The sequence below is a fragment of the Diachasma alloeum genome, unplaced genomic scaffold (genome assembly GCF_001412515.2).
Source record: "Diachasma alloeum isolate Michigan unplaced genomic scaffold, Dall2.0 Dall_scaffold_00349, whole genome shotgun sequence".
Taxonomy (NCBI): domain Eukaryota; kingdom Metazoa; phylum Arthropoda; class Insecta; order Hymenoptera; family Braconidae; genus Diachasma; species Diachasma alloeum.
Genome location: NW_021680488.1, coordinates 152,107 through 176,033, shown reverse-complemented (window position 1 = coordinate 176,033; position 23,927 = coordinate 152,107). Strand labels below are relative to the sequence as shown.

The following is a 23,927-nucleotide window of genomic DNA, read 5'->3' as shown; positions in this document are numbered from 1 at the left end:
TCGAATTCTGGGCGAGGAAAATGTTTCACTATTGTTCACGTCATCGCTATTTCAATGTTTCGTGGGATTATGATAAATTAGGACGATTTATTCCGTTTTGTTCACTAGAAGTTTTCATGATATGACTTTAATGTTTCAATTAGTTTGTCTATTTATTCTGCAACAATTGGGAATTTCTATCAATTATCTCTCCTATTTCCTCTATTTATTCTTCTTTTTTATTCTTTATCAATTATTACTGTTCACTATTCCACTATTTTTTTATTTAAATGGTAACTAAAATTGCGCATCTGTGGTATCAAGTGTCGTGGGAGGCAAAATCATCTGATTTTGCTCGAATTCTGGGCGAGGAAAATGTTTCACTATTGTTCACGTCATCGCTATTTCAATGTTTCGTGGGATTATGATAAATTAGGACGATTTATTCCGTTTTGTTCACTAGAAGTTTTCATGATATGACTTTAATTTTTCAATTAGTTCGTCTATTTATTCTGCAACAATTGGGAATTTTTATCAATTATCTCTCCTATTTCCTCTATTTATTCTTCTTTTTTATTCTTTATCAATTATTACTGTTCACTATTCCACTATTTTTTTATTTTAATGGTAACTAAAATTGCGCATCTGTGGTATCAAGTGTTGTGGGAGGCAAAATCATCTGGTTGTGATCGAATTCTTGTCGAGGAAAATGTTTTACAACAGTTCACGTCATCGATATTTCAATGTTTCGTGAAATTATGCTAAAATATGATGATTTATTCTCTTTGTTCACTAGAAGTTTCCATGAGAGGACTTTAATGTTTCAATTAGTTTTTTATTTATTCTGGAACAATTGGGAACTTTTATCAATTATCTCTTTTATTCCCTCTATTTATTCTTCATTTTTATTATTTATAAATTATTACTGTTCACTATTCCACAATTTTTTTATTCAATTGAAATCCAAATGGAGAAGCATTCAATCATGAAATGCATTGAATATTCAGTTGTCAATGAGAGCGAATTTTTTCTTAATTGAGGAGAATATGAATTTCTCTCTGAAATGAACATTTATCACTCGCATCCAGAGCACAACTGGCTCATACCACCGATAACTCCAATCACATTGCCATATGAAGTTTGTCTCTCTCTGTTCAGAGACTATTTTCATCTTTCTCGCGCTAGTGAGTGAGACTCCGCAAACGGTTTTTTAGAGGAAAGGGTACGACTGAGGCTTCATGACATTGTTGGAGACTGAAAGAGTGGAGAAGTAGAAGTTGAGTTTGTTTTTGTCAGTCTATCCTTGTTGCAGGCCTTCATTAAATTAACGTGTCACGTTGAAAATGCAACGGCATTATCATTCATTAAGTGATTCGGAGGCCAACATTTTTATGGATGAGACTTGTGGTTTTTTGAGGATCTGAAGTTTGTCTTGTTTTGTTGTTTTCTTTATTCTTTATTTAGAGTTTGGGGATTTAATGATTTTGACGAGGAGATTTCATTGTTGAAACCTTTTCAAGCAGTATAAACATAGCTTGACATTTGAAGATAAAAATCTGAGATAAATTCTGAACGAAAGTTAATATGAATAGAGGAGCGGAGTGATGAATTAAGGTGTTTCGATTGAAAAGTCAAAATAATTGAAAAAAATTGGAACATTCACGGGAGGAAATTCTGAGTATGTTGCATCATTGAGAATTTTTGCACATTTTTTTCAAATCTCAGTCTCAAGAAAAAAATTATGAAATTTTGATGTTTTTGTAACCCCTCCAGCTATAACCTCCGAGGTTACACCACTCTCAATTAGGGAAATTTCCATGGCCTCCAAAAAAAAATCAATATTCAAAAATTGTTCAAATGCACACTCAAATAGTTACTTGAAAATTGGAAAATTTCGTGCTCAGCGATTGAATCAGAGCTCGAGAACAATAAGACTCCCCTTCCGTTTCACCCCCCGGTGATCTACAGACGAAACACCTTTTAATTGCTGTTATTTTAAAAATATAGAGTTTAGGAGAAAACTTCCAGCAAAAAAAATTCTCGACATTTTTTTCAAAACATGAACTTTGAAGCGAAATGATGAATCAATTGAGATATTTCTGCTAATTGCTCAATCGTCTTGGGAACAAAAAAAAAATCTAAGAGAATGAAAACTTAGTTATGAATGAGAAGTGAACAACTCCAGTGGTCTATTGTTTTTTTTAATTAAAATTCTTCAATTTTTTTTTAATTAAAATTTTTGAGTATTATTGTAGCTAATGGAGAATATTCAATATATTTTCTTCAATTAATAAAAATTTAACTCTCCAGCAGTGTTTATTATTGAAACGTAAGTTCCTCGGGTTGTATTTTTTGAATAGAGGAGGGTGGGGTAAAATGGACACTTCAGACTTTTTAAAATTATTTATAACTCAGAAACAAATTTATCAATTGAGATCAATTTAGGCTCGTCACAAAGAGACAGAGTTGTTCTTTGTATTGAAAAAAAAATTATTAAAGTTTATCAACATTTCAACCCCTCATTAACATTTTTAAAAAAGTCAAAAGTGTCCGTTTTACCCCAGTCTCGCCTGTATATTTTTCAATAAAACCGAGAAGAAAAAAATTATTTTAATCGATTTTTTAAATCATCGATGTTTTTTCCTGGAACATCGATTCGCAACATCGATGTTTTTAAAACATCGCCCATCTCTAAAATTTAGAGAGAAAAAATTCCACACCGCCCAGCCGGGATGTTTTGGTCAAGACCAAATATTCTGCTCTATTCAGTTTAGCTTCACCGCTTAACAACAGAATTATATACCCAGGCCCAACTCTAAAATTTGTTAGATCTATTTCAAAACCTGTGTTTTGCCTCGACGACAATCTGATTATCCTCTCTACACTGACGATTCCTCAGAATTTTTATTATCGTAGGGTTTATTTACCGTGAGTAAAGATCGACGATAAGGGCTCAAGTATCGACTCGCACATATATCCTCGAAGTAATCAGAATTCTCACTCATTTCACACTCGTCTCCACTCATTATCCAATCCGAAGATTCGTCAAAGTTATTAACACTTCATGAAAGTTATTACCTCTATATAATCCCAAGGACTGACTCGAAACGAATCGAAAATTTCGATTTTACGAAGTCGAAATTTCAGTAAATACTTTTGAGGGCTAGATAACTGGGAATTTCGTGGGATCCCGGGTATTCGTGCATTACTATACTGTTTTTACTTGCTAATGTCCAGAGTATACAGAGTAAAGTGTGGAATCAAGAGATAAGCCGAAAGGCAAATCGTCTTATCAGCGTTCCCAGTGACATTGAAGGACTGTGATTCTCCTTTACCGCTGTTAATTTTGATAATCAGATTTCAATCGCTCCGATGATAAGAGAAAAATTGCCAATATTATCTGAAGGTAATGCTCTGGTTCGATTAATTATCAGGGGATCGCTTGGGTAATGAGAGTTAATTTAACAAAGTGACACAATTTTCTGTTTTTTAAGGAAAAAATAAATCCCAGCGATATCTTTCAACTGAATGATACGATTCGAACGAATAAGATGTTATTTTAAGCCCCGGGTGGATTATCTTTCGAACGTGATCTGAGTTTTTATTTTTATTTTGGTAATCTGAAATGATCTCCAATTGCTATTCAGTTTTACATAGCCCTGGGGTCTCCAAAAATTATCATTGTACAATCAAAAAAACGTTGAAAAGAAGCTGAACATTTTCGAAGAGCATTTTTTAACAATATTGGGAAGTAAACCCAATCGGGAGGAAATTGAAAATTAATGATTTGATGTATCTAATGGCTGTCAGATCTTTAGTTACCATGATAAATTATTCATTCACTGTTTCCTCTCTATCACACTTATTTTTTAATATTTATTAAAAACGCTCTTTGAAAATGATCTGTTTTTTTTCTACTTTTTGTGATTGTACAATCATAATTTTGAGGGCCTCTTGCGTGATGTAAAATCCAGTGGAAATTATGATATATTTTACATAAAGGACATGGAAAAACAATCGATATAACGTTCGAAAAATAATCCACCCGGGCCTCGAAGATATTTTTTCAGACTTCAAGATAACAAAAAATAGTTGAATTTCACTCTGTCAATGTTGGATTATTGACGATTAAGCATGTTGCTGAGAGATGAAGATATTCCCTTCACTTTGATACAAATTTGAATCCACCAACCCATGTTCATTATTTAGAAATGAAATAGACAAAATGCACCAAATGCATGCGCTAACATGCGCTTATATGGGATAGAATCATTCAAATATTTCCTCTTTTTGCCCGGGTACTCCAAATTTTTCTCTGGCCATTGGATTCAGTATGATATTACACATTACCTTCTCTTTTATTTCTATTTTTCGAGTCTTCCAGTAGATGAATTATCAATTTAAACATAACTTTCATAAGAGCCCGTGTATAATGAAAAATTAGTTTATTCATTTCTACTGAGACTATTGCGATTAATTTTTTTTAAAGTCAGAAAAGCTAGTTTTATATGTTCTACTGTCAGCCGAAAAAAATACAGAATTTTCCTTGACCACGAAAAAAAAAACACATTTACCGATACTGACTGAACCTTCTGAAAAACTGTTTATTCTATCCTTTCTTTACAATTGATTGATCTGATTATCTTGATCATTAATTAATTTTAAGGAAAAATATCAAAAGACATTTTTTGTAGATCCAAAAATGTCTCTTACCCACTAATTTCCGAAATAAACCCCTAATCCCCAAAAATATCAAATTTGAAATGGAGATAAATATGTCAAAACCGTCCGTCTTCAATCGTGAATTTAACAATTAAAAAAAAAATTTCAATCTCTCTCTTCAGTCTTCAAAATGATACCACACTCATCAAAGTCGCATAATTCAATCGCCAGATATTGAAGATTCAAACATATAGTTCACCACTTCCAATGATAAAACGATGATTTCTTTCAATCAATAACTAAAAATACCATAAGTTGCCAAAGAACGTCCCTCTCCTCACAACTCCCCCTGCATCCGTGACATGTCTCTCCAGGGCACCACCTGACGTGACACCTGAGCCCAGTGGGCCTCAACTGTCCCTCAGTCTCACTAGAATACATCGAGTCCCATTAAACACCCGTACATTCCAACCAGAAATAATCCACTCGTCTCTCTCGAACAATTACCAAGTAGCTCCCACCCTTCCCCAAAAGTTTTCGGATTTGTCGATAATCCACTCCCAGAGTGGCAGGAACGCGTGCCAGAACTTCCACCACTTTCCAGCCATAAAAAATTAACGTCAAACTGATTACAATTGACACGACAATCGATCAGCCAAGATTGGCAGGAAATTTCGAGTTCTAACTCCCCTATTTTAATTAATATGTCTGTCTGCTCCTCCTCATGGCACCTGGTGAGGGTTTTCTACGAACTCTCGAGAATTTTATCGAACCCTCTGACAGTGCTGAAGGCAAATGTGATAGCAATGATGGTTCAGGACGTAACTCATTCACTTCCTAGAGCGCCACTGTTCATTTTTCGGGATAAAAATATCATTGGCATAAAATTAGAGAAGAATTCGAGTGTGGAAGACGTGTGTGCCAACGACCCAGTGAAGAATAATTGGTGCTGAATGATCAGTGGCATCACATGTCAACTAACAGATCATAATTCTCCTCGTGCTCTTTTATTTGCGAAGAAAATTACAAAATTCAGTCGTGAAAGTGGATAATAATTCGAAAATGGAATCAATTTCACGTGTTTCACGAATGTTATGTTTTTTTAAAAGTAGATTGAATGAATAATTCAGTGAAGTAATCGTTTCTTCTTTGGGGATTCCCTCAAGTCACGAATTTTAAAATTGAAGTGATGACTAATCCTTTTTCATAAAGTTGATTGACAATGAATGATTGTTTTGATTGTTAACTTTTCAATTCGCCTTGCGATTGGTTGATGGATCCATCAATGATTTCCATGACTACGAGGATGTTATTGTGCGTTACAGCGCTCACTTGAAGGTGGTCGCGCATGATTGCCTAGTGAATTAAAAAAATTGAATGGTAAAGATGAATGAGGGATCAATATAATAATTGGAGAAGAGACCTTTTCCTCCAGGTGATGAATTAATCTTTATATTTTTGCGTCCGAATGGAAGCATTGCAATCCTTCATATTCAACTCTACCATTCGTTAATATTCAACGAATCTCGTTTGGAATAAATGAATCATTCTATCAGTGTAAGAAAACCGCCCAGTAGATGGACGTTTGTTTTTTAGCAATTGAAAAAAAAATTGATCGAAAAAAAATCGTCACTCAAGGGTCAGAATTACAACAGTTAGTGAAAATTCACAGCAACAATTCACATTTCGGTATTGTTTTGCATAATTTCCTATCCAAAAGTAGCTCGTCCATCTATAGGGCAGTGTCCATCTACTAGGTAGCTTACCCTACTGCATCATGGAGAATTCTTGCACATTTTCTTCAGATCTCAGTTTCAAGAAAAAAAACAATGAACAATGAACAATTTGAACGTTTTTGTAACCCCTCCAGTTTTAACCTCCGAGGTTACCCCCCGCTCAATTAGGGAAATTTCCATAGCACCCAAAAAAATAATGAACTATTGAGGAAAAATTAGTGGGTGATAAATCAAATCTTTCTTGAGAACACGTATAAGTTTCAGATTTTTTTCAGATTTCATGAGAAAGTTATTTGAACAAATGATTCGGAAAATTATGAGTTTCGGGGCAATTACGCACCCACGCGCAGGCGCGTGATTCGAATGTCAGTGAGCATCATGGGAAAGCTATGGGTTAGTCCATGGAACTGAGAGAGAGAAAACACTCGACAGGTTTACCAACTCGAGACGCATTTTAATATTATTTCAATAATTAGAAAAACATCCAGTAAAAATTATTTGACACCCGAAGGTGATCAGAAACTCCCGTTTCACCCCCCCCCCCCCCCCCCCGATCCACAGACGAAACACCTTAACCGCTTGAGTACTAAAATGAGAAGGAGAATACGTACGCGTTTGGATGACCTGTAGATTGCAGACGGTATCCCGCCCACAAGATTCTGGGGTACGGCACCGATGTCACCTACGTAGAATATTGGACGGCCAGTGCTCCGGAGATCCTGGGAATGCAAATGATTTTTTTCAATTGAAGAAAGAAAACAGATCCCAATGAATCAAATGGCTCCCACTGCTACATTAACTGATAGTTAGCCATAAATTAATTTAGTAGCGAAGTGGTCAAACGGTTGAAGTCGATTTTGGCTATTGGCCAGTTTTCAAGGAATATCTCGAAACCTAAGCGAGATAGCAGCATTTTTCTCATAACCTTTTTGGTTGCACTCAATTCGCTCTATCATAAAAGTTATTACGAAAATTTCGCTATCTCCCTTAAATTCGGAAATATTTCTGGAAAACTCAACTAAAGACTAAATTGACTTGAACCGTTTGACCACTTCGCTACTGAATTATTTACCTGATACCCATGTTCCAATTCAGTGTACGACATGTCCAGAGTGCTCTCATTGATAAGGCCAAGGTTTTGACGATTTTATACGAAAAAACTCTGCCACTGTGAACTAAAATACCCAGAAAATTCCATAGTTAATCGTTGAAACATTTTGATGTTGCCCAATTCTAAATAACGATGATAACAATTCCATTTTTTTCATAATGAATGATGTCAGGGCAACATGTCAGACGACACTTTTTGCAAATTTCATTAGCTAAAAAGTTTAGCTAATAAATATCTCAATGGAATAAGTTATATAGAAAAATTGAATTCTATTGACTTTTTCCACTGAATATTTTCTAGTGGACATTTCAATAGAATCGGCCAAAAACTAATAGAGGAGTTCAATACAAATTCAATAGAATTTCTTAAAGAATTCGATAGCTTTTTCTATTAATTTTTTTCGTCCGTGCTGAAATAAAGCAGATAAAAAGCAGGTAGTTTAGACATAATCGCACTGTTGGTCCGTGGACCCTGGCTGCCCGCCTTTATGGGGTATCCCCTCGGACCAGACTGAATGGGCTGCTGATTTTTCTGGGGGGTTGGAAAGTCTAACAGAACTTCTTTGATGAAATTCATATTTATCGAGTTATCATTTTGAAAAAATAACTCACCTCGCCTGACCGGAAATTTTGATTTCGTATAACTTTAAAAAAGAATTTGTTTTTAAATAACCACCCAAGGTGTACATGGAATAAATCGACAACACAACACCACACAGCTGAGCGAGGTCAGCAGAGTCGGTGAGGATAATTCAGTGCTGGAAGCATATGGACACGTATAACACAACATTCATCTCACTGATACAACCCCACTACCACCCACTACTAGCCGAAGCGTGCGATGTTGCCCGATCAAAATTCGACTGTTACCACTGCAGTCACAAGTTGATCATTGTTTATGAAAATTTTCTTTAACACTGTTAGAAATTTCTCTTTAAATTTCAAGTAGAAAATCTTTAAATTTTTAACAACGAATAATTTACATGGAATTTCCATTGATCTTGTTATTCATAAATCAGTCAATTTGCTTGAATATTCAATGAAATTTGATTTCTCAGGCTCACACGACAATGAAACTTACTGAAGATCGTGAAAACTCAGGCAACTTTTCTTCTGAATTTTAAATCTGTTGAAAATTCAATTGAATGTATTGCTTAATTGTCACGATAGGTTTGAAAATCCAAATTGTCCTTGAAAATTCAATAATTATTCATCATGAAAAACCTAATTTCATTGAAATTCCAAGATGAATCAGGAATTCCATGAGCAATTAGATTGAAATTGAATTCAAGTTCAGAATATTGAAAATTTAACTACATCTGTTACTTAAATTTCAAAAAATTTCTAACAGTGAATTATTATTTTTGAGACCGAAAAAGTATGACATAGTACGTCTAATTTGATTAGAGAAATAATTTATAACATGAATGATTTATTGAATCAATTTTAGTTTTTTCAACTGAGTTATCTACTTGATAGGTGAAACCTCCTTAATATCCTTAATATCTGTTTTCATGCGAGAATTTTCACTATTGCTGTTCAAAAGTAAAAATTTGTATTAAATTCCAACAATTTTGTTTTTAATTGTCCATTCTACTGAATGGAAAATTATTATTCTCATCAGTACTCCGAAGAATAAGCAGTTGACGAAAAAAAATTTAATGAAAAAAAATTTGTTGCTTGAATTGCGTCAAACAGTCGTTTTTTGACTGTTTCATTTTGCCCCACTCTCCCCTACGAAAAACCCCAAAATGAATTTCTTTGAGGACCATAAACCCTCGTATATGATATTCGGATATTTCTATACGGATATTTTTTATACAAATTATTTCTATACGTTATTTTACCATTTGTGAAAAACAAAAGTTGGAAAAAATGATTAATTTTGGGTTTAGAGGAAGGGTTCAACTCCTAACGAATAGGAAATGGTAATAGAACTAGAGATTTTTAAAGGTTAAACTTGGGGATTCGAATTTTGAAACTTTTGTAGTAATCATTCATGCTCGCATGTTAGTACTTATGCGAGTATCAACGGATTGAGAATTGACAGAAATTCGATATAGTTAAAAGTATGCATTGTAATTTTTAGAGATTTTAATTGACTCTCATTTCATTGAAAAAAGAAAAATTGGAAAACGGGCGGCGCAGTGCTCATTGAGCCAGTGCGGTTAAAAGAGAATTAGGTTTTGGGCTAATCAATACATGACGTTTCGTCACGAGTGTTTCATGCGACTCACCCAACGATATTGTCTTCTCTCAGGCCAACGATTCCCTCGATTCCTCCTAAGGTGATTTCAAACGAATCAAAGTTTTGTTTATGAATAACACCTGTCTTATCGCTATTTTTAAATAATTTCGGAGCACACTTATTTCTCCACCGACATCGTGAAAAACATGGGCAACAGTGCAGACCTCACGTGTCGGGAGATTGCATTAACAACAATATGAATTCAGCAGTATTTAAATTCAATTAAGGTCTTTCCTGTAAAAAGTCAAAATAATGAAAAAAAAATTGAAAAATTCATGGGAGAAATTCCTGAGTATGCTGCAGCATTGAGAATTTTTGCACATTTTTTTCAGATCTCAGTATCAAGAAAAACAACAATGAAATTTGGATGTTTCTGTAACCCCTCCAGCTATAACCTCCGAGGTTACCCCACTCTCAATTAGGGAAATTCCCGTGTCACCCAAAAAAATGATGAACTATTGAGGAAAAAATAGTGGGGGATAAATCAAATCTTTCTTGAGAACGCGTATAAGTTTCAGATTTTTTTCAGATTTCATAAGAAAGTTATTTGAACAAATGATTCGGAAAATTATGAGTTTCGGGGCAATTACGCCCTCACGCGCAGGCGCGTGATTTGAAGGTCAAGTGAACATCGTGGGAAAGGTATGGGTTGGACCATGGAACTGAGAGAAAACACTCGACAGGTTTACCAACTCGAGACGCATTTTAATATTATTTCAATAATTAGAAAAATATCCAATAAAAATTATTTGACATCCATAGGTGATCACAAAAAAATCAATCAATCTGATGAATAAAATGAATATTCAAAAAATGTTCAAATGCGCACTCAAATAGTTACTTGAAAAGTGGAAAATTTCGTGCTCAGCAATTGAATCAGGGCTCGAGAACAATAAGACTCCCCTTCCATTTCACCTCTCGGTTGATTAAAACACGAAACACCTTAAATATTCCATTTTTATTCATTTAATTATCTATTTTTTCTTCATTTCATTGAATTTAATATTATTATTATACAATGGATTCAAAGGGATGGCGGGGGTAATCATCCAAAAACAATAATTCATCAATGAATAAAAAATTAATTTATTAAAGTTGAGATTACTCATTCATTATGCAAGTTTAAATGACAATGAACAAAAAATCAGTTTTTCAGATTGGAAACAAAAATAATATCAAAGACTTGATAAAACTCGAAACTTCGAAAGTTTTAATTATGCACTCGTGAGTCTTAGTAATCTCTCTCGAAACGGTCATCATGTCCCCATCCCTTTTTTCCATCCGACCAGTTGGAAGAGGGTGACTTCTTGGGATTTTTTTTCTCCTCGTCACGACTCCCGTTGACTCCAGAACCTCGGATGGCTCGGGGACGGCCTGGGTTGGGTTGAGGATGCTTCTGAGGCTCCTTCTCCTCTGGTTTTTTGGGTTTATTGAGGTTGAAGCGAGGGGGGGATTCTGAAAACAAAATTCCATCGTTTCTTTGCTGGAGGAAAATTCACAGTCGGTTTAGGAGGAAAGGGGGATTTATTTAGCTTATGAATTTTCCAACAAACAAATTTCACGACATTTTCCTTCGAAATGAGGCATTATCTAAAAAATTTTGAACCGACTTGTTTGTAGCTTATGATTCCCCCATCTTCATAATGTAAAATATATCACAATTTCCATTAAATTTTTCATCACACAGGAGTCCCTAAAAATTATGATTGTACAATCAAAAAAAGTAGAAAAAAAAATAAACATTTTCAAAGAGCGTTTTTAATAAAGATTAAGAAACAAGTCCGATAGAGAGGAAATAGTGAATGGATAATTTATCATGGTAACTAATGATCTGACAGCCATTGACTACTGTGACAAATGACAACTCAACAACCATTAGATACATCAAATTATTAATTTGCAATTTCCTCCCTATCGGGTTTATTTCCCAACATTATTAAAAAACGCTCTTTGAAAATGTTCAGTTTTTTTCCAATGTTTTTTTGATTGTACAATCATAACTTTTCGGAGACTCCGGGGATATGTCAAACTGAATAGTAATTGGATATCATTTCAGATAATCGCCAGATAATCCACCCGGGCCTTAAATTACGAATTTACAATTGAAATGATGAAAATCACCACTCTCAGTACAGATTGCAAAATTTCCTCACCCCAAGACTGTGTTCTAAAAACATAACCCTGAGATTCAGCAAGGAGTCATTGTATCTAAAAAAAAAGTAATGAACTAAAATTCCCAGTTAAAAGTGTTCCCTGACATTTCAAATGAATAATATTCAACAACGAAAATTCATGTACTCACGTTTTTCCGGAATTTTGAGCTCCGGAATTTTTGGTTCCAAATTTCTAGCTTCAATAACCGATGCCAAATTCCTCCGTTCAATCAACTCACCGATCGTCTCCTTGCTCAAATGTGATTCGTAGAATTTTTCGAGATCAGAGTTTAGTGATGTCGAGTAATTATTATGCGAAATTTCGATTGTGTACAGGAGCATCGCTCTCGATCGAGTGCTCAAGTTTCTGGATATCAGAACACCTTTGATCTTACTCAGTAATTCTGACAGCTCCTTCGGTTGAGCTGCATTCAGTCTTTCTCCGTTGAGCCAAATCTAATCACCAGAAACAAAATTAACGGTCATTTTCGTGATGATTGCGTTTAATTGTTTCAATTATTTTCATTTCTCGTAATTGTCTTCGTATGTCGATAATGAATGGTGGCAGGAAAAAATGGATTCTGGCTTTTTTGCAGCTTCCAAGAAAAAATGTCTGTTAATATTTTTGGTGGAACTATTCTTTATCGAAATAACAACATCTTGAAAATATGAAGAGGAAAAAAATTACCTGGTTCATGACAACTTCGATTTCGTCCTCTTCGGAGGACTCCAATAAAATTTTACATAAATCGATGATCGCAGATATGAAGACATCGTTAATGCGACCAGGAAGGAATGTAGTAGGTCGTTGGACAATCTCTCCCATTATATATACAAAATTTAGGAATTTAGAGGGTGAGTTTTTCGAAAAGGCTTCTCGCCCTGAAAGAAAAAAAAACAATTTTAACAAAATGAATACTTAGGATTATATTATCTTGTTGATAGATCATTTAATTAGAGGAATATTTTAAAAGACTTATTTTTTGCGAATTTCATGAGCTTTTTCGCCTATTCTCCTACACTGGGAAGACAAGAGTTTTTTGAGAAGTACGTCTACTTGAATCAAGAAATTCATGTCTTGAAAATTACCAAACGCCCAATATCTCTCACAGAGAATAAAAAACTTACGCCAAGAAATTTTATACTTGGTTCATATCAAGAAAACGAATTCTCAAATCAATTCAAGGGATTTTTGCATTGCAATATTTTAACATTGAGGCTAATTAAACTATTAAATGAATTAGTTCAATTTTACTTGGTTTGGAAAATCGCCTTCTGGGCATCAAGAAATTGTCCTCGTCTTTAGAACAAGTGCAAAATTTCTTGACAAAAGCTTTTTTTTTTCTTAGTGCAAAATATTTTGCTCTTCAAAATTTTCAAACCACGAGCTTCATAATATAAGTAACGATGTACTTCTAAAAAAACTGGGGTTTTCTCGGTGTACACTGCGAGAAATATCGTCATATCACAAAACTAATTCTTGCGCCAAATATCTCATCTCTTGAGGATAAATTTCTTGGGATCAGAATTTCGAATAATGTGTCAGACAATGTCAGATTTCGGTGAAGTGTTCATCACTTGAACATGAACATTTCATGGTAAAGTGAGAATTTCCTGCCACAACAAATCGCTTTTTTCGTGACAGAAAATGAGAAAATTACTGAAAATATTAAAAGCTTCGAATCAGTGAATCAGAGACTTTCATACTGAATGAATAGAGAGTTTGTGCAGAGGAAAACCTCCAGATATTAAAAAAATATAACCGTCGCTTACGCTCAATCGCTTTGAGCTCGAAAGGAAGCAACATCTTCTTTTCCTTCTGTCAAACTACTCTTGTCTTTTAAGGAATATTATCTCATTTCGAAAAAAGACATCACCTTTTCATTCAGTAACTTCCTCCTTACCTGAAGAGTACCGATTTCTTGTCTGAAACCTGCCATAAACTGATCAAATATCTATGCGATGTTTTTCGCTCAAGAAATAATTTTTGTGATATTATGTCCATTTTTCTCTTGATGTTGTTTCACTCATTTCTGGGATGAATTAACATCTGAGATGAATTAACAATTGAAAAAATGTAAAAATTAATTCATCACTCCGCTCCTGAATTCGTGTTTTCTAAATATTCACTCTTGATCATCTTACTTTCATAATCAGGCTGCAGCAGTGTCAAAAAAGCCGGAAGATTATTGCTGGGATTATGAAAAATCGCCAGCAGGTTTGGGGTAAAATTCCTGTCCTCAAGAGCTTCATTATAAAGCTTGGTGATTTTCCTGATCAGCAAAAACCCACAAAATTATTTATGACAGTCAAATGAATCAATAAAAAATTGTAAAAACATGCTTTCGAGGTATACTCACGTCAGATTCTGCTTGTCCGGGACTATTTCAGCCGCTGGACTCGATGATTCTTTGATGGCGGCCACGTCAGTGATGTCAATCCCTCGAATTCTCTCGATTAATTCGTCTCTGGGTCTTGGGGGTGGCCCGGGTTTTCTCAGGACTGGTTCCTCGGTATGTCTACTCCAGCCTCGACCTTTCCCAACGGTCGTCATTATTTACTCGCTCTTAAAATCATCAACAAAAGCATTTCATTCCCATTGATCTCGAGAAAACACTAGAATTCTTGATTTTGTATGGCTTTCTTTGCAATTATTTGCCGTTTTTTCCTCTGATTACAAAAAAAAATATTTTTGAATGATAAGCGATAAATTTTGTCTCCATTTTATTTTAAATTAACTAGATTAATATCAACGTTTCCGAAGGAAACGTTTCAGGAATGTATTCTATTTTTTTTATATATAAGACATCCAGTGTGACTTTTTTTTAAACCAATCTATTCGGCGTATTGTGTCATTAGATTTTTTATAAATGATGACAGGGTACATTAAAGATATTACGATAATACTATACTATATTATATATACTATGTATAATATACAATATATAATAGAGTACTATAGGGGAGAGTGGAGTAAAATGGACACTTTTGGACTTTTTTAAAATTATTCATAACTCAGAAACAGATTTATCAATTGAGTTCAGTCCAAGCTCATCACAAAGAGGAATCATTGTTCTTTCAATTGAAAAATAAAATTATTCCATTTCATGAACAATTCAACACGTCATGAATATTTTTAAAAAAGTCAACAGTGTCCATTTTACCCTCCCCTCCCCTGTGTATTATAAAATATAATGTGCATAATAAAAAAATGAAATAATAAACTGATAATAATAATATGCATAATGTATTATAATATAGTATTGATTGATTGATTGATTGAGTTTATTGCTGTACATTATGTTGTACAAAATTATGGTGGCAAAACCACATAAGCTGGTATACAGTAAATCACAGTGAATATCGTGGAGTAATCAATACATGCTAATAATGGAAATTACATAAAATACAGAGTAAGATGAGAAGAAGCAATATGCAACAGAAAGAGCAGGCTTCGGCGGGTTCCAAACAAACGGATGAATAGCAAAAGTGCGAAATGGTAGCGATGAAAGAGGGAAGGGTGCAAGAATAAGAAGGGATAGGTAGAAAGGGGCAAGAGGGGGAGGGAAAGTGAAAAGAGGAGAGCAAAGGGTAGGGATGGCATCAAGAGTTATCCCTCAGATAATTCCGCGCAGCTCTCTTTACGCACTCGAAATTCACTTTACGCACGCTCGTGAATTTTACGCTCGCCGTGCGGGAAACAACCGCTTTACGCACACTAATCTGTTTCGAAAAGTGCACTTTTGAGGCAGGTATCACAAAAAATATAATAAAGTATTATCGTAATATCTGTAATGTATACTATCATCATTTATGAAAAATCTAATGACACAATGCGCCGAATAGATTAGCTTCAAAAAACGTTGCACTGGATTTTTTATTAAAGGATTTGGAACTCCAAAGTTCATTGCCGTAGTTATTCAATTTGAGTTTTGAGGCTTTCGCGGCCAACGTTATTATTTATTGTTGTGGCTTCCGAATGGAGGCCGCGTCTAGATTAAACTTTTTGCCGACGTTTCGCAAACATCTCAACATAACAACATAACGCGTATCTCAACATAACAAAACTCAATACATTGAGTTGAGTTATACTCAATATATCAGAATTCAACAACTATGAAAATGAACTTTGCAGTTACAATTAATGAGGGGAATTTTCGGCGAATTCACAATGTATTGAGTGTTGTAGAGGAATTAATTTGAAATTTAAGTCACACTCGAATAATTCAACTCATCAATATTTATCAGAATCGTCAACTCATTAAAATGCACTCAGGCACAAAATATTTTGGCCGGCTGCTCCGTCGGCATATTACACGAGTCATTTCGGAGCAGAATAATTACTCCATATTTTCACAACTGCTCCGAAAAAATGTCATGACGATTTTAATCTTTCGAACGATAATTTCATTAATGTAACTCTTAAAAATTGGAGAGAGAAGGGTAAAATGAACAAAAAAATGAGCCATTCTTAGTCATCAATAACTTAATGTTGAAAATATTTTTACAGATTTCAAACTGAGGTTTCACTCATGCCAACTGCATCACTAGTTCAGAAGATATTGATGATTTGAGAAGGTTCATTGGGAAAATGAATAAATTCCTCCCTTCGTTTTACCAAAATTTCTGAAAATCAGCCGATATAATGTAGATTTCAAGATATTTATCAAAAGCTGATGACGAAATTGAGTTGCATTTTCATTTCACAGTTTCGCTAATGATTTATCACTGCAAAAACAATTGTTATGCCCTATTCCTGATGCTATCTATGCAATATCAGAGTGGATTAACTGTTTAACGATCGAATCAGTAGCACTTGGATACCTTGAACACCTTGATTAACTTATGACACCTGATTAACGACCTCCACCATTCACTAAAAATGAGAATAACGTTAATGATGTACCGTTTTATCGCGGATGAATGCCGTTCTGTACGGGAAAGTATTCACGGACTGTTGTATTCCATTGGTCGTTAATTACCAGACTATACACATGTAGATGGACCAATGAGAGCCAGTCCCTCCTAGTGTTGAGGCTCCCCATTGCTCCGTCCTTCAGATCCACAGGAAATCCGCATAGACATAGTCTGAACTCGAACCGAGTGAAAACGAGCTCAATCGCCATTGGCAGAGCCACCGAGTAGAAAAAATATACCAAAAAAAATTGTCACCTATTTTCATTCATTTTCATTTAGTACCTATACTAGACTCGTTGATCGGAGGAGAGTTGCGCTCTTGTGCAGCAAGTGTCGTTGAAGTGAACGCAACTGTCGAATGTCTTTAATTTTTTTTCTTTTCTTTATTTGTCGGGGGTTTTAACACTTGAGACGTAAATATAAGGCTCTTGTTTTGTGACGAGTGAAAGGAGAGGCATGACCACCGAGGAAAAGTTCGATGCTGCTGTCAATGTCATCAGGAGTCTGCCTAAAAATGGTAAGTGATGATAAAATTTTTTTTTCTTTATTCATTCTATTGCTAATTCTAGAGGGGAAAGGGCTCCATTTGATCATCAGTTTTATCGTGTACTATTTCTTTTTCGAGTGAACTTGTGACGTCGCGTGAGTCGAGACAAAGTCCACATGAACTCATTATCTTTTGGTGATTGAGAGGGAGAAAATATGGAAAATTTTAGGGAATAGATTTTTCATTCATTAATTTTATCGTGCATTGATTTTTGGAAAATTACGAGATATCACTTTGATCATTTATTTCATTTCTCTCGTATAATCGTTATTATTATATTTAGTACTATTGTTTCTTCAAAATTATTTATTTGACAACACTTTTATGTAAAGATACGGTTGATTGTGAATATACAAGTGTCAATTTTTAATCGGTAATTATATTTACATTATCGCTAAACATTTTTTTTTATTAATGAATGCATTCGAGTGAAGAATCTATTGCTGTGGATGCATTATTCATGATATTTTTTTCCCTTTGTGGAGATGGAACTATCCATTATACTGGATTTGCTAATTCATAACTCGGGTTTTTGCACATTTCTTAGGATGTTCTATTACCTGACAGTTACGTTTGTTATTCATGGTAGAGGCTGTAGCGTGAAGTTTCGAAAGTGAGAATAAGTACGGGAATCTGGTCGGGCTCTGATGAGTGCAAAAAATTGGATTAACACTTTCACATTCTCACTCTTAATAATGATTTTGAAGAAGAGGTTTTTGATTTATTGACGTGAACTTTGGTTCATGCTGCATAAATTTAAAATTGAAATTTGAACTGTGGATGGATTTTTTTTTTTGTAATTCATGCGAAGATAAGGTTTAGAATTATTTTTGGTATTTCAGAGTCATTAAACATCATAAATAAGCGATTTAACACATTTTTTATTCTCATTTATTGTGTTTTTTCAGATCTGTAGTGGAGGGTGGGGTGAAATGGACACTTGACTTTTTTAAAATGCTCATGACGTGTTGAATTGTTCATGAAATGAAATAATTTTATTTTTCAATTGAAAGCACAATTCTTCCCCTTTGTGACGAGTTTAGACTAAGCTAAATTGATAAATCTGTTTCTCACTTATGAATATTTTTAAAAAAGCTAAAAATGTCCATTTTACCCCACCCTCCCCTAAAATAATTCAGTAGTGAAGTGGTCAATCGGTTTAAGTCGACTTAGCTCCCAGTTGAGTTTTTGTTGAATAACTCGGAATTTAAGAAAGATAGCGAAATTTTTGTAAAATCTTTTTCAATAGTCTTCACTTTTTTTTACAAAAAAGATTTTTAGGAAAATTTTGCAAACTCCTTTAGAATTTGAGATATTCATCGAGAACTGGCGCTAGAAGAGAATTGACTTGAACTGTTTCACCACTTCACTACTGAATTAGACACTATTCTCTAAATCTCATTGAAACGACTATTCACAACAGTATTTTGTGACGATTAACTATTTGAAATACCATTTTCCATTGGACACTCTAAAAATAGCCATCGAATTCCCCATCACTGATAATTCCCAGGTGCTTATCAACCGAGTCACGAGCTGCAGCTCCGTTTCTACGCATATTACAAACAGGCGACAGAAGGTCCCTGCCAGCAGTCGAAACCCGCCTTCTGGGAAGTAGTGAGAAAAGCGAAATGGGACGCTTGGATGAGACTCGGGAACATGAGTCGTCAGGAGGCGATGAACAATTACGTCGAAGAATTGAAGAAAATCGTCGAGACTATGTCCTACACCGACAATGTCGCCACTTTCTTGGGTAGTTTGGACGCATTCTACGAGAGTGTACCCGCTGAGGACCTTGAACTATTGGTGGGACCAGTTATTGAACGTATAAGGTCACAACCAGGGTCTCCACTCTCGGGATCTCCTCTAGGTAGATGAAACGAGTGGGAAATTGAATGCAGTAGCGAAGCAGTAGAACGATTGATGTCGACTTGGCTCTCGGCTGAGTTTTCGAGGAATATCTCTGAATTCAAGAGAGATAGCGAAATTTTTGTAATGACCTTTTTTGTAGAGCGAATTGAGAGCTACAAAAACGGTTATGACGAAAATTCGACTACCTACCTTGGATTCCGTGGTATTACATTATATTAATCCGATAAAATTTTTCATCTCCGATTTTTATTCTTTGCTATTTTTTTTTATGCATTCTATCAACATGTGAGGGTAGAAATTGAATTGATGGGTATTCTTTCATTATTTGAAAAAATATATCAATTTTAAAACTTTCCGGAAGCATTGAAAAATCGAAATTTTTATTTTCCTGCTGATCACGTATCTCTGTTACTTTTTTCACTTTCTTCCATTGAAAGTAGATCAAAGAAAGGGAACATATTGATATTTTTTCGTCATTAAAAAAAAATCAGTTTTGAAATTTTTCAGAAAAATAAAAAAAAATTTTCTTTTGTTTTCTTGCTGATCATCTCTTCCTGCATTTTTCTCATTTCCGCTCAATGAAATCAGATCATGAAAAATTTAGGAATTATTATATTATACTGATATATATATAGAGATATTTTACATTAATATCTCTTCATTTGAAAATGAGAAAAACTGTTCCCACAATTTGTATACTACGATGGGAATAGAATCCAATAAATTTAAATTAATCTAACCGCAAAGAAAAATTGGAATGAAGACAATAAAATAAATTAATGACAAAGATGACATTTCTTGTGTGTACAGAGAATGCAATTTTTTTTTTAACTACTAAATCTAATTTTATGACAAGAATTGTTCATCTCCGCACCCTTTGCATGTTGGGCACAAAAAAATCCTTTTTTGATCATTTTTAAAACAGCTATTTTCTTGGCACAAGTAAGTCTTGTTTGAGAACTCTGTCGTTTTTTTCTGTGAACTGAGTGTTCAGTTCCTGATTGAGTGAATGAGATGCTCTCTAAATGAAGTGTTGAGATGATTTTATAGATTTGGTTGTTCAACCGATCAATTAATTTCACTAGGATCGAGGGAAACATCTCCTCAGAGAGTGAGAAACCCATCGAGACATATATCAAGCAGCTTGGAGACAAGTCCAGCGAGTAGTCACAGTGCGAGTCCTCTTCCACCAGACACAGATGGTGAAGACGAGGAATTCAAAGACACAGTCGAGGTAAATTTCCATCAAATGGTAGGAGTATTATTTACAAACAATACACTAAGAAAAAAAAAATTTTTTGCCAAGTATTCATTTACTTGAGAGAACCATTCATTTTTTCAAAATCGTATTTCTCCAATCGAGACGTTCCCAGGCGAGCCTGATTAGTTTTCAATTATAATAATCATGTCCCTCTAGAAGATGATAATGCACATGACCTTGGATGAACTTCTTCAATGATTATCCATTTTTTTCTAAATTTCTTATTTTCTGGAGGGAAGAATTTCAATTAATTCAGTAGCGAAGTGATAAAACGGTTTAAGTCGACTTACCTCCCAGTTGAGTTTTTGAGGAATATTTCCGAATCTAAGGGAGATAGCGAAATTGTCGTAATTATATTTATTGCAGCACTCAATCGGCTCTACAAAAAAGGTTATAACAAAAATTTTGCTATCTCCCTTAGATTCCGAGATATTCATTGAAAACTGGTCAATATTCAAAAATAACTTGTACCGTTTTACCACTTTGCTACTGAATTTTTGGATATTGATAATTATTGAAGGAATTCACTCAAGATCATAACTAACATGATCATCTTCTAGAGCAATATAATTAACATAATTGAAACATAATGAGGATTGTCTGAGAATAAATCGAATGGAGAAATAGGGGAGAGTGGGGCAAAATGAAACATGCAAAAAAACGACTGTTTGACGCAATTCAGAAAAAAAAATTTGTTTATTAAATATTTTTTTTGTTAACTTTTTTTTATTCTTGGGTGTACTGATGAGAGTAATAATTTTCCATTCAGTAGAATGGAAAATTATCGAGAAGTTTTGATCGGCGAAGATTTTGCCAATGGATTATTCCATTGAAATTCAGCATCACATTCTCCTTCTTCCCCCTCTGGGTCTCCCCCTGGGCCTTGCTCTGGACTTTGGATTTTGCTGTTTCATTTTCTTTTCAATTAATCCATTCACAAAATCTTCGCCCGTCAAAACTTCTCAATAATTTTCCAGTCTACTGAATGGAAAATTATTATTCTCGTCAGTACTCCCAAGAATAAAAAAAAATTAATAAAAAAATATTGAATGAAGATTTTTTTTTTGCTTGAATTGCGTCAAACAGTCGTTTTTTCGACTGCTTCATTTTGCCCCGCTGTTTCATTCTGCCGCACTCTCCCCTATGGTATTGAAAAACTAAATACTTCCCTCAAATAAATGGATATTTGACAAAAATAATTTTTTTTTCTCAGCGTATCCTTCATATTCACAATATTTTATGCAATTCAGTATGACTCGTAATTTCACTGCATAAGTTATCGCTTTTTTTGCGTAATAAATTTCTTGCAGGTCGCACCTGAGAGGACGGTTACAAAGTCTGCTGTGCAGAGCACTACGAAGGTCCCGAATAGTCTAACGAATGGGTATAAGAGTGATGTTGAGGAGACCAAGTGCAATCAGGATAGGGGACGCTCGAGGGAGAAGAAGGATAATGCCGAGTTTCTCAGTCAAATTGCTGTTACCATGCAGAATCTTCAGAGGGATTTGGACAGGATAACTGGGAGGGTGAGGGGACTGGAGGGGAAGGCGTTGCAGGCATTGGCACCGCAGCATGTAAAGAGATTTTTAAATGTGATTTTGGCTTCAAATGAGTGACATTTTCGCTTCAAATGGCTATATGACGTTTTTTTTTTTTTTTTTCGTTTTTAGTTGAAGGTCAAATGGTTTAGAGGTCCAAAGTTTCATCCTCTTCTTCCACTTCAGTACTGAAACGTTTCTAACAAATTCCAGAGTGTTTAAAGTATTGTCAATGCATAATTCGATGTTTCATTGGGAAATCCAAATGGATTTTATTAAATTATTTGATATCTCTTCTTGAACTTCTAAATTACTACAACTTCAACACTTCGTAACGTAATCGTTAATTCATCGAAGATAATGAATGAATTTTGGCCTCTCAATGCAATCGTTTTGTTCTCGGGATTATTCTCTGGTTGACCTCAACTAAAAAAAAGTTCTTTCAATTATTTTCAGTGATGGTTTCTCCCATCGTCAATCGAATTTTCTTAATGATCGAGATATTTTCATTAATTTTAGGAGCGACCAAGTGTTTATCCCAAGTGGTGGCCACTGAGGGACTGCTCCCCTCGGATATTCGCACTGATGATCATGTGGCCATTCTTAGCCCAAGGTCTCGTATCCCTGGTGCAACGCTATCGTCAAAGAAAAATGTGATGTTCTTGATAAAGAAGAGGAGAGAAATTTCACATATAAATTCTGCAGGAGTCTGCACGTGGGCCTAAAGGAACGCTTTATCATGTATTTCTAGAAACTTTGAGCATTCCGGATGTCAATCGGACCGAATTTTGTCTGTGGCGTCCACAAGAGAAGTTCATGGTGTTCAAAGTTCGAAAATTCCAAAAATTGTGGGAATTGATGCGATAACGAAGTGGTAAATTCTGATGAATTTTGATATTTTTGTTAATTGTTGAATGGCCTCGTGAACAAGATATTTCAGGAGACAATGTCGAGTTTTGCAAATATTTTTTGACATTCTCCCTTGGGCCCTTGGGCATCGTCAGTTCCGTAAAATAAAAATCATGAATTACCAGATCATCATCTTGGTTATTTTTTTTTTATAATCTGAAATTTTCTTGAATTGCTATTCAGTTTTACATAGCCCTGGGGTTTCCAAAAATCCTGATTGTACAGTCAAAAAAACGTTCAAAAAAACTGAACATTTTGACATGTTGGGAAATAAAGCCAATAGGGAAGAAATTACAAATTAATAATTTACGGGGTCCAATGGCTGTTAGATCATTACTTACCATGATAAATTAGGGGAGAGTGGGGCAAAATGACACAGTCAAAAAACCACTGTTTGATGCAATTCAAGCAAAAAAAATTTTTTTTCATTAAATATTTTTTTTGTCAACTTTTTTTTATTCCTGGAGAACAATAAATTTCCATTCAGTAGAATGTGATGAGAGAAGACTTTGTCAATGGATTATTCCATTCAAATTCAGCATCACATTTCCCTTTTCCCCCTCTGGGCCTCCCCCAGAGGGGCCTTGCTCAGGGCTTTGGATTTTGCTGTTTCATTCCCTTTTCAATCAATCCATTGACAATTCTTCGCCCGTCAAAACTTCTCAATAATTTTCCATTCGACTGAATGAAAAATTATTATTCTCATCAGTACTCCCAAGAATAAAAAAAGTTAATAAAAAAAATGATTAATGAAAAAAAATATTTTTTGCTTGAATTGCGTCAAACAATCCTTTTTTTAACTGTTTCATTTTGCCCCACTCTCCCCTATTCATTGACAATTTCCTCTCTATCGGACTTATTTACTAATCTTCATTAAAATTTTGTAGAGGATTAGATTCTTAACGAGAAATGTTTCACGACATCTTCCTTTAGATCCTCTCATTGCTGAGACAATTGAACATTCAACAAGACGGACATAATCAGCGTACCACTTC

General features: G+C 34.7%; 3 protein-coding genes across 20 annotated transcripts in view; 1 reads left to right on the top strand and 2 right to left on the bottom strand.

The window, feature by feature from the left end:
* LOC107040909 (inositol hexakisphosphate and diphosphoinositol-pentakisphosphate kinase 2) overlaps window positions 1–9,894 on the bottom strand; it is a 29,351-nt gene extending 19,457 nt beyond the window's left edge. For 14 of the 16 annotated variants that reach the window (XM_015261187.1, XM_029126299.1, XM_029126300.1 and 11 more), the window contains exons 1-3: window positions 9,725–9,894; window positions 7,450–7,552; window positions 6,989–7,096 (exon numbers count right to left, since the gene is read on the bottom strand). In XM_015261187.1, coding sequence (XP_015116673.1) covers window positions 6,989–7,096; window positions 7,450–7,482 — 141 coding nt within the window. In that variant the 5' untranslated portion in view covers window positions 7,483–7,552; window positions 9,725–9,894. Of the gene's footprint in view, window positions 1–2,906; window positions 3,272–6,988; window positions 7,097–7,449; window positions 7,553–8,099; window positions 8,215–9,724 lie in introns of those variants that run through there. The other 2 variants (XM_015261188.1, XM_015261196.1) reach the window with 2 other exon arrangements.
* A 911-nt stretch (window positions 9,895–10,805) lies between these two features.
* On the bottom strand, window positions 10,806–16,903 carry LOC107040877. Of its 3 annotated transcripts, XM_015261147.1 has the most exons (7): window positions 16,713–16,903; window positions 14,249–14,454; window positions 14,034–14,161; window positions 12,577–12,770; window positions 12,038–12,344; window positions 11,889–11,943; window positions 11,103–11,190 (listed from the first exon to the last, which is right to left on the bottom strand). In XM_015261147.1, the coding sequence occupies exons 2-6, from the start codon at window positions 14,440–14,442 to the stop codon at window positions 11,924–11,926; spliced, it is 843 nt and encodes a 280-aa protein (XP_015116633.1). In that variant the 5' UTR covers window positions 14,443–14,454; window positions 16,713–16,903; the 3' UTR covers window positions 11,103–11,190; window positions 11,889–11,923. The 3 variants fall into 3 exon arrangements, with proteins under 3 accessions (XP_015116632.1, XP_015116630.1, XP_015116633.1); XM_015261146.1 differs by lacking the exon at window positions 11,889–11,943 and having other exon boundaries at window positions 10,806–11,190; window positions 16,795–16,902; XM_015261144.1 differs by lacking the exon at window positions 11,889–11,943 and having other exon boundaries at window positions 10,806–11,190; window positions 16,713–16,900.
* Window positions 16,904–17,055: 152 nt separating this feature from the next.
* On the top strand, window positions 17,056–23,061 carry LOC107040869 (acyl-CoA-binding domain-containing protein 5). The gene is made up of 5 exons (XM_015261135.2): window positions 17,056–17,322; window positions 18,866–19,222; window positions 20,310–20,458; window positions 21,796–22,059; window positions 22,543–23,061. The coding sequence occupies exons 1-5, from the start codon at window positions 17,262–17,264 to the stop codon at window positions 22,678–22,680; spliced, it is 969 nt and encodes a 322-aa protein (XP_015116621.1). The 5' UTR covers window positions 17,056–17,261; the 3' UTR covers window positions 22,681–23,061.
* Window positions 23,062–23,927: the final 866 nt, after the last annotated feature.

Excerpts from the sequence above, each read along its gene's own strand:
- LOC107040877 (XM_015261146.1), bottom strand. The coding sequence starts at position 14,442 with ATGACGACCGTTGGGAAAGGTCGAGGCTGGAGTAGACATACCGAGGAA. Across the intron at positions 12,771-14,033 it reads GCTGCAGCCTGATTATGAAA|GGCGAGAAGCCTTTTCGAAA; the intron begins GTAAGATGATCA and ends TTTTTCTTTCAG. Across the intron at positions 11,191-12,037 it reads GCTCAAAATTCCGGAAAAAC|AATCCCCCCCTCGCTTCAAC; the intron begins GTGAGTACATGA and ends TTTTGTTTTCAG.
- LOC107040869 (XM_015261135.2), top strand. The coding sequence starts at position 17,262 with ATGACCACCGAGGAAAAGTTCGATGCTGCTGTCAATGTCATCAGGAGT. Across the intron at positions 19,223-20,309 it reads ACTCTCGGGATCTCCTCTAG|GATCGAGGGAAACATCTCCT; the intron begins GTAGATGAAACG and ends TAATTTCACTAG. Across the intron at positions 22,060-22,542 it reads AGGCATTGGCACCGCAGCAT|GAGCGACCAAGTGTTTATCC; the intron begins GTAAAGAGATTT and ends CATTAATTTTAG.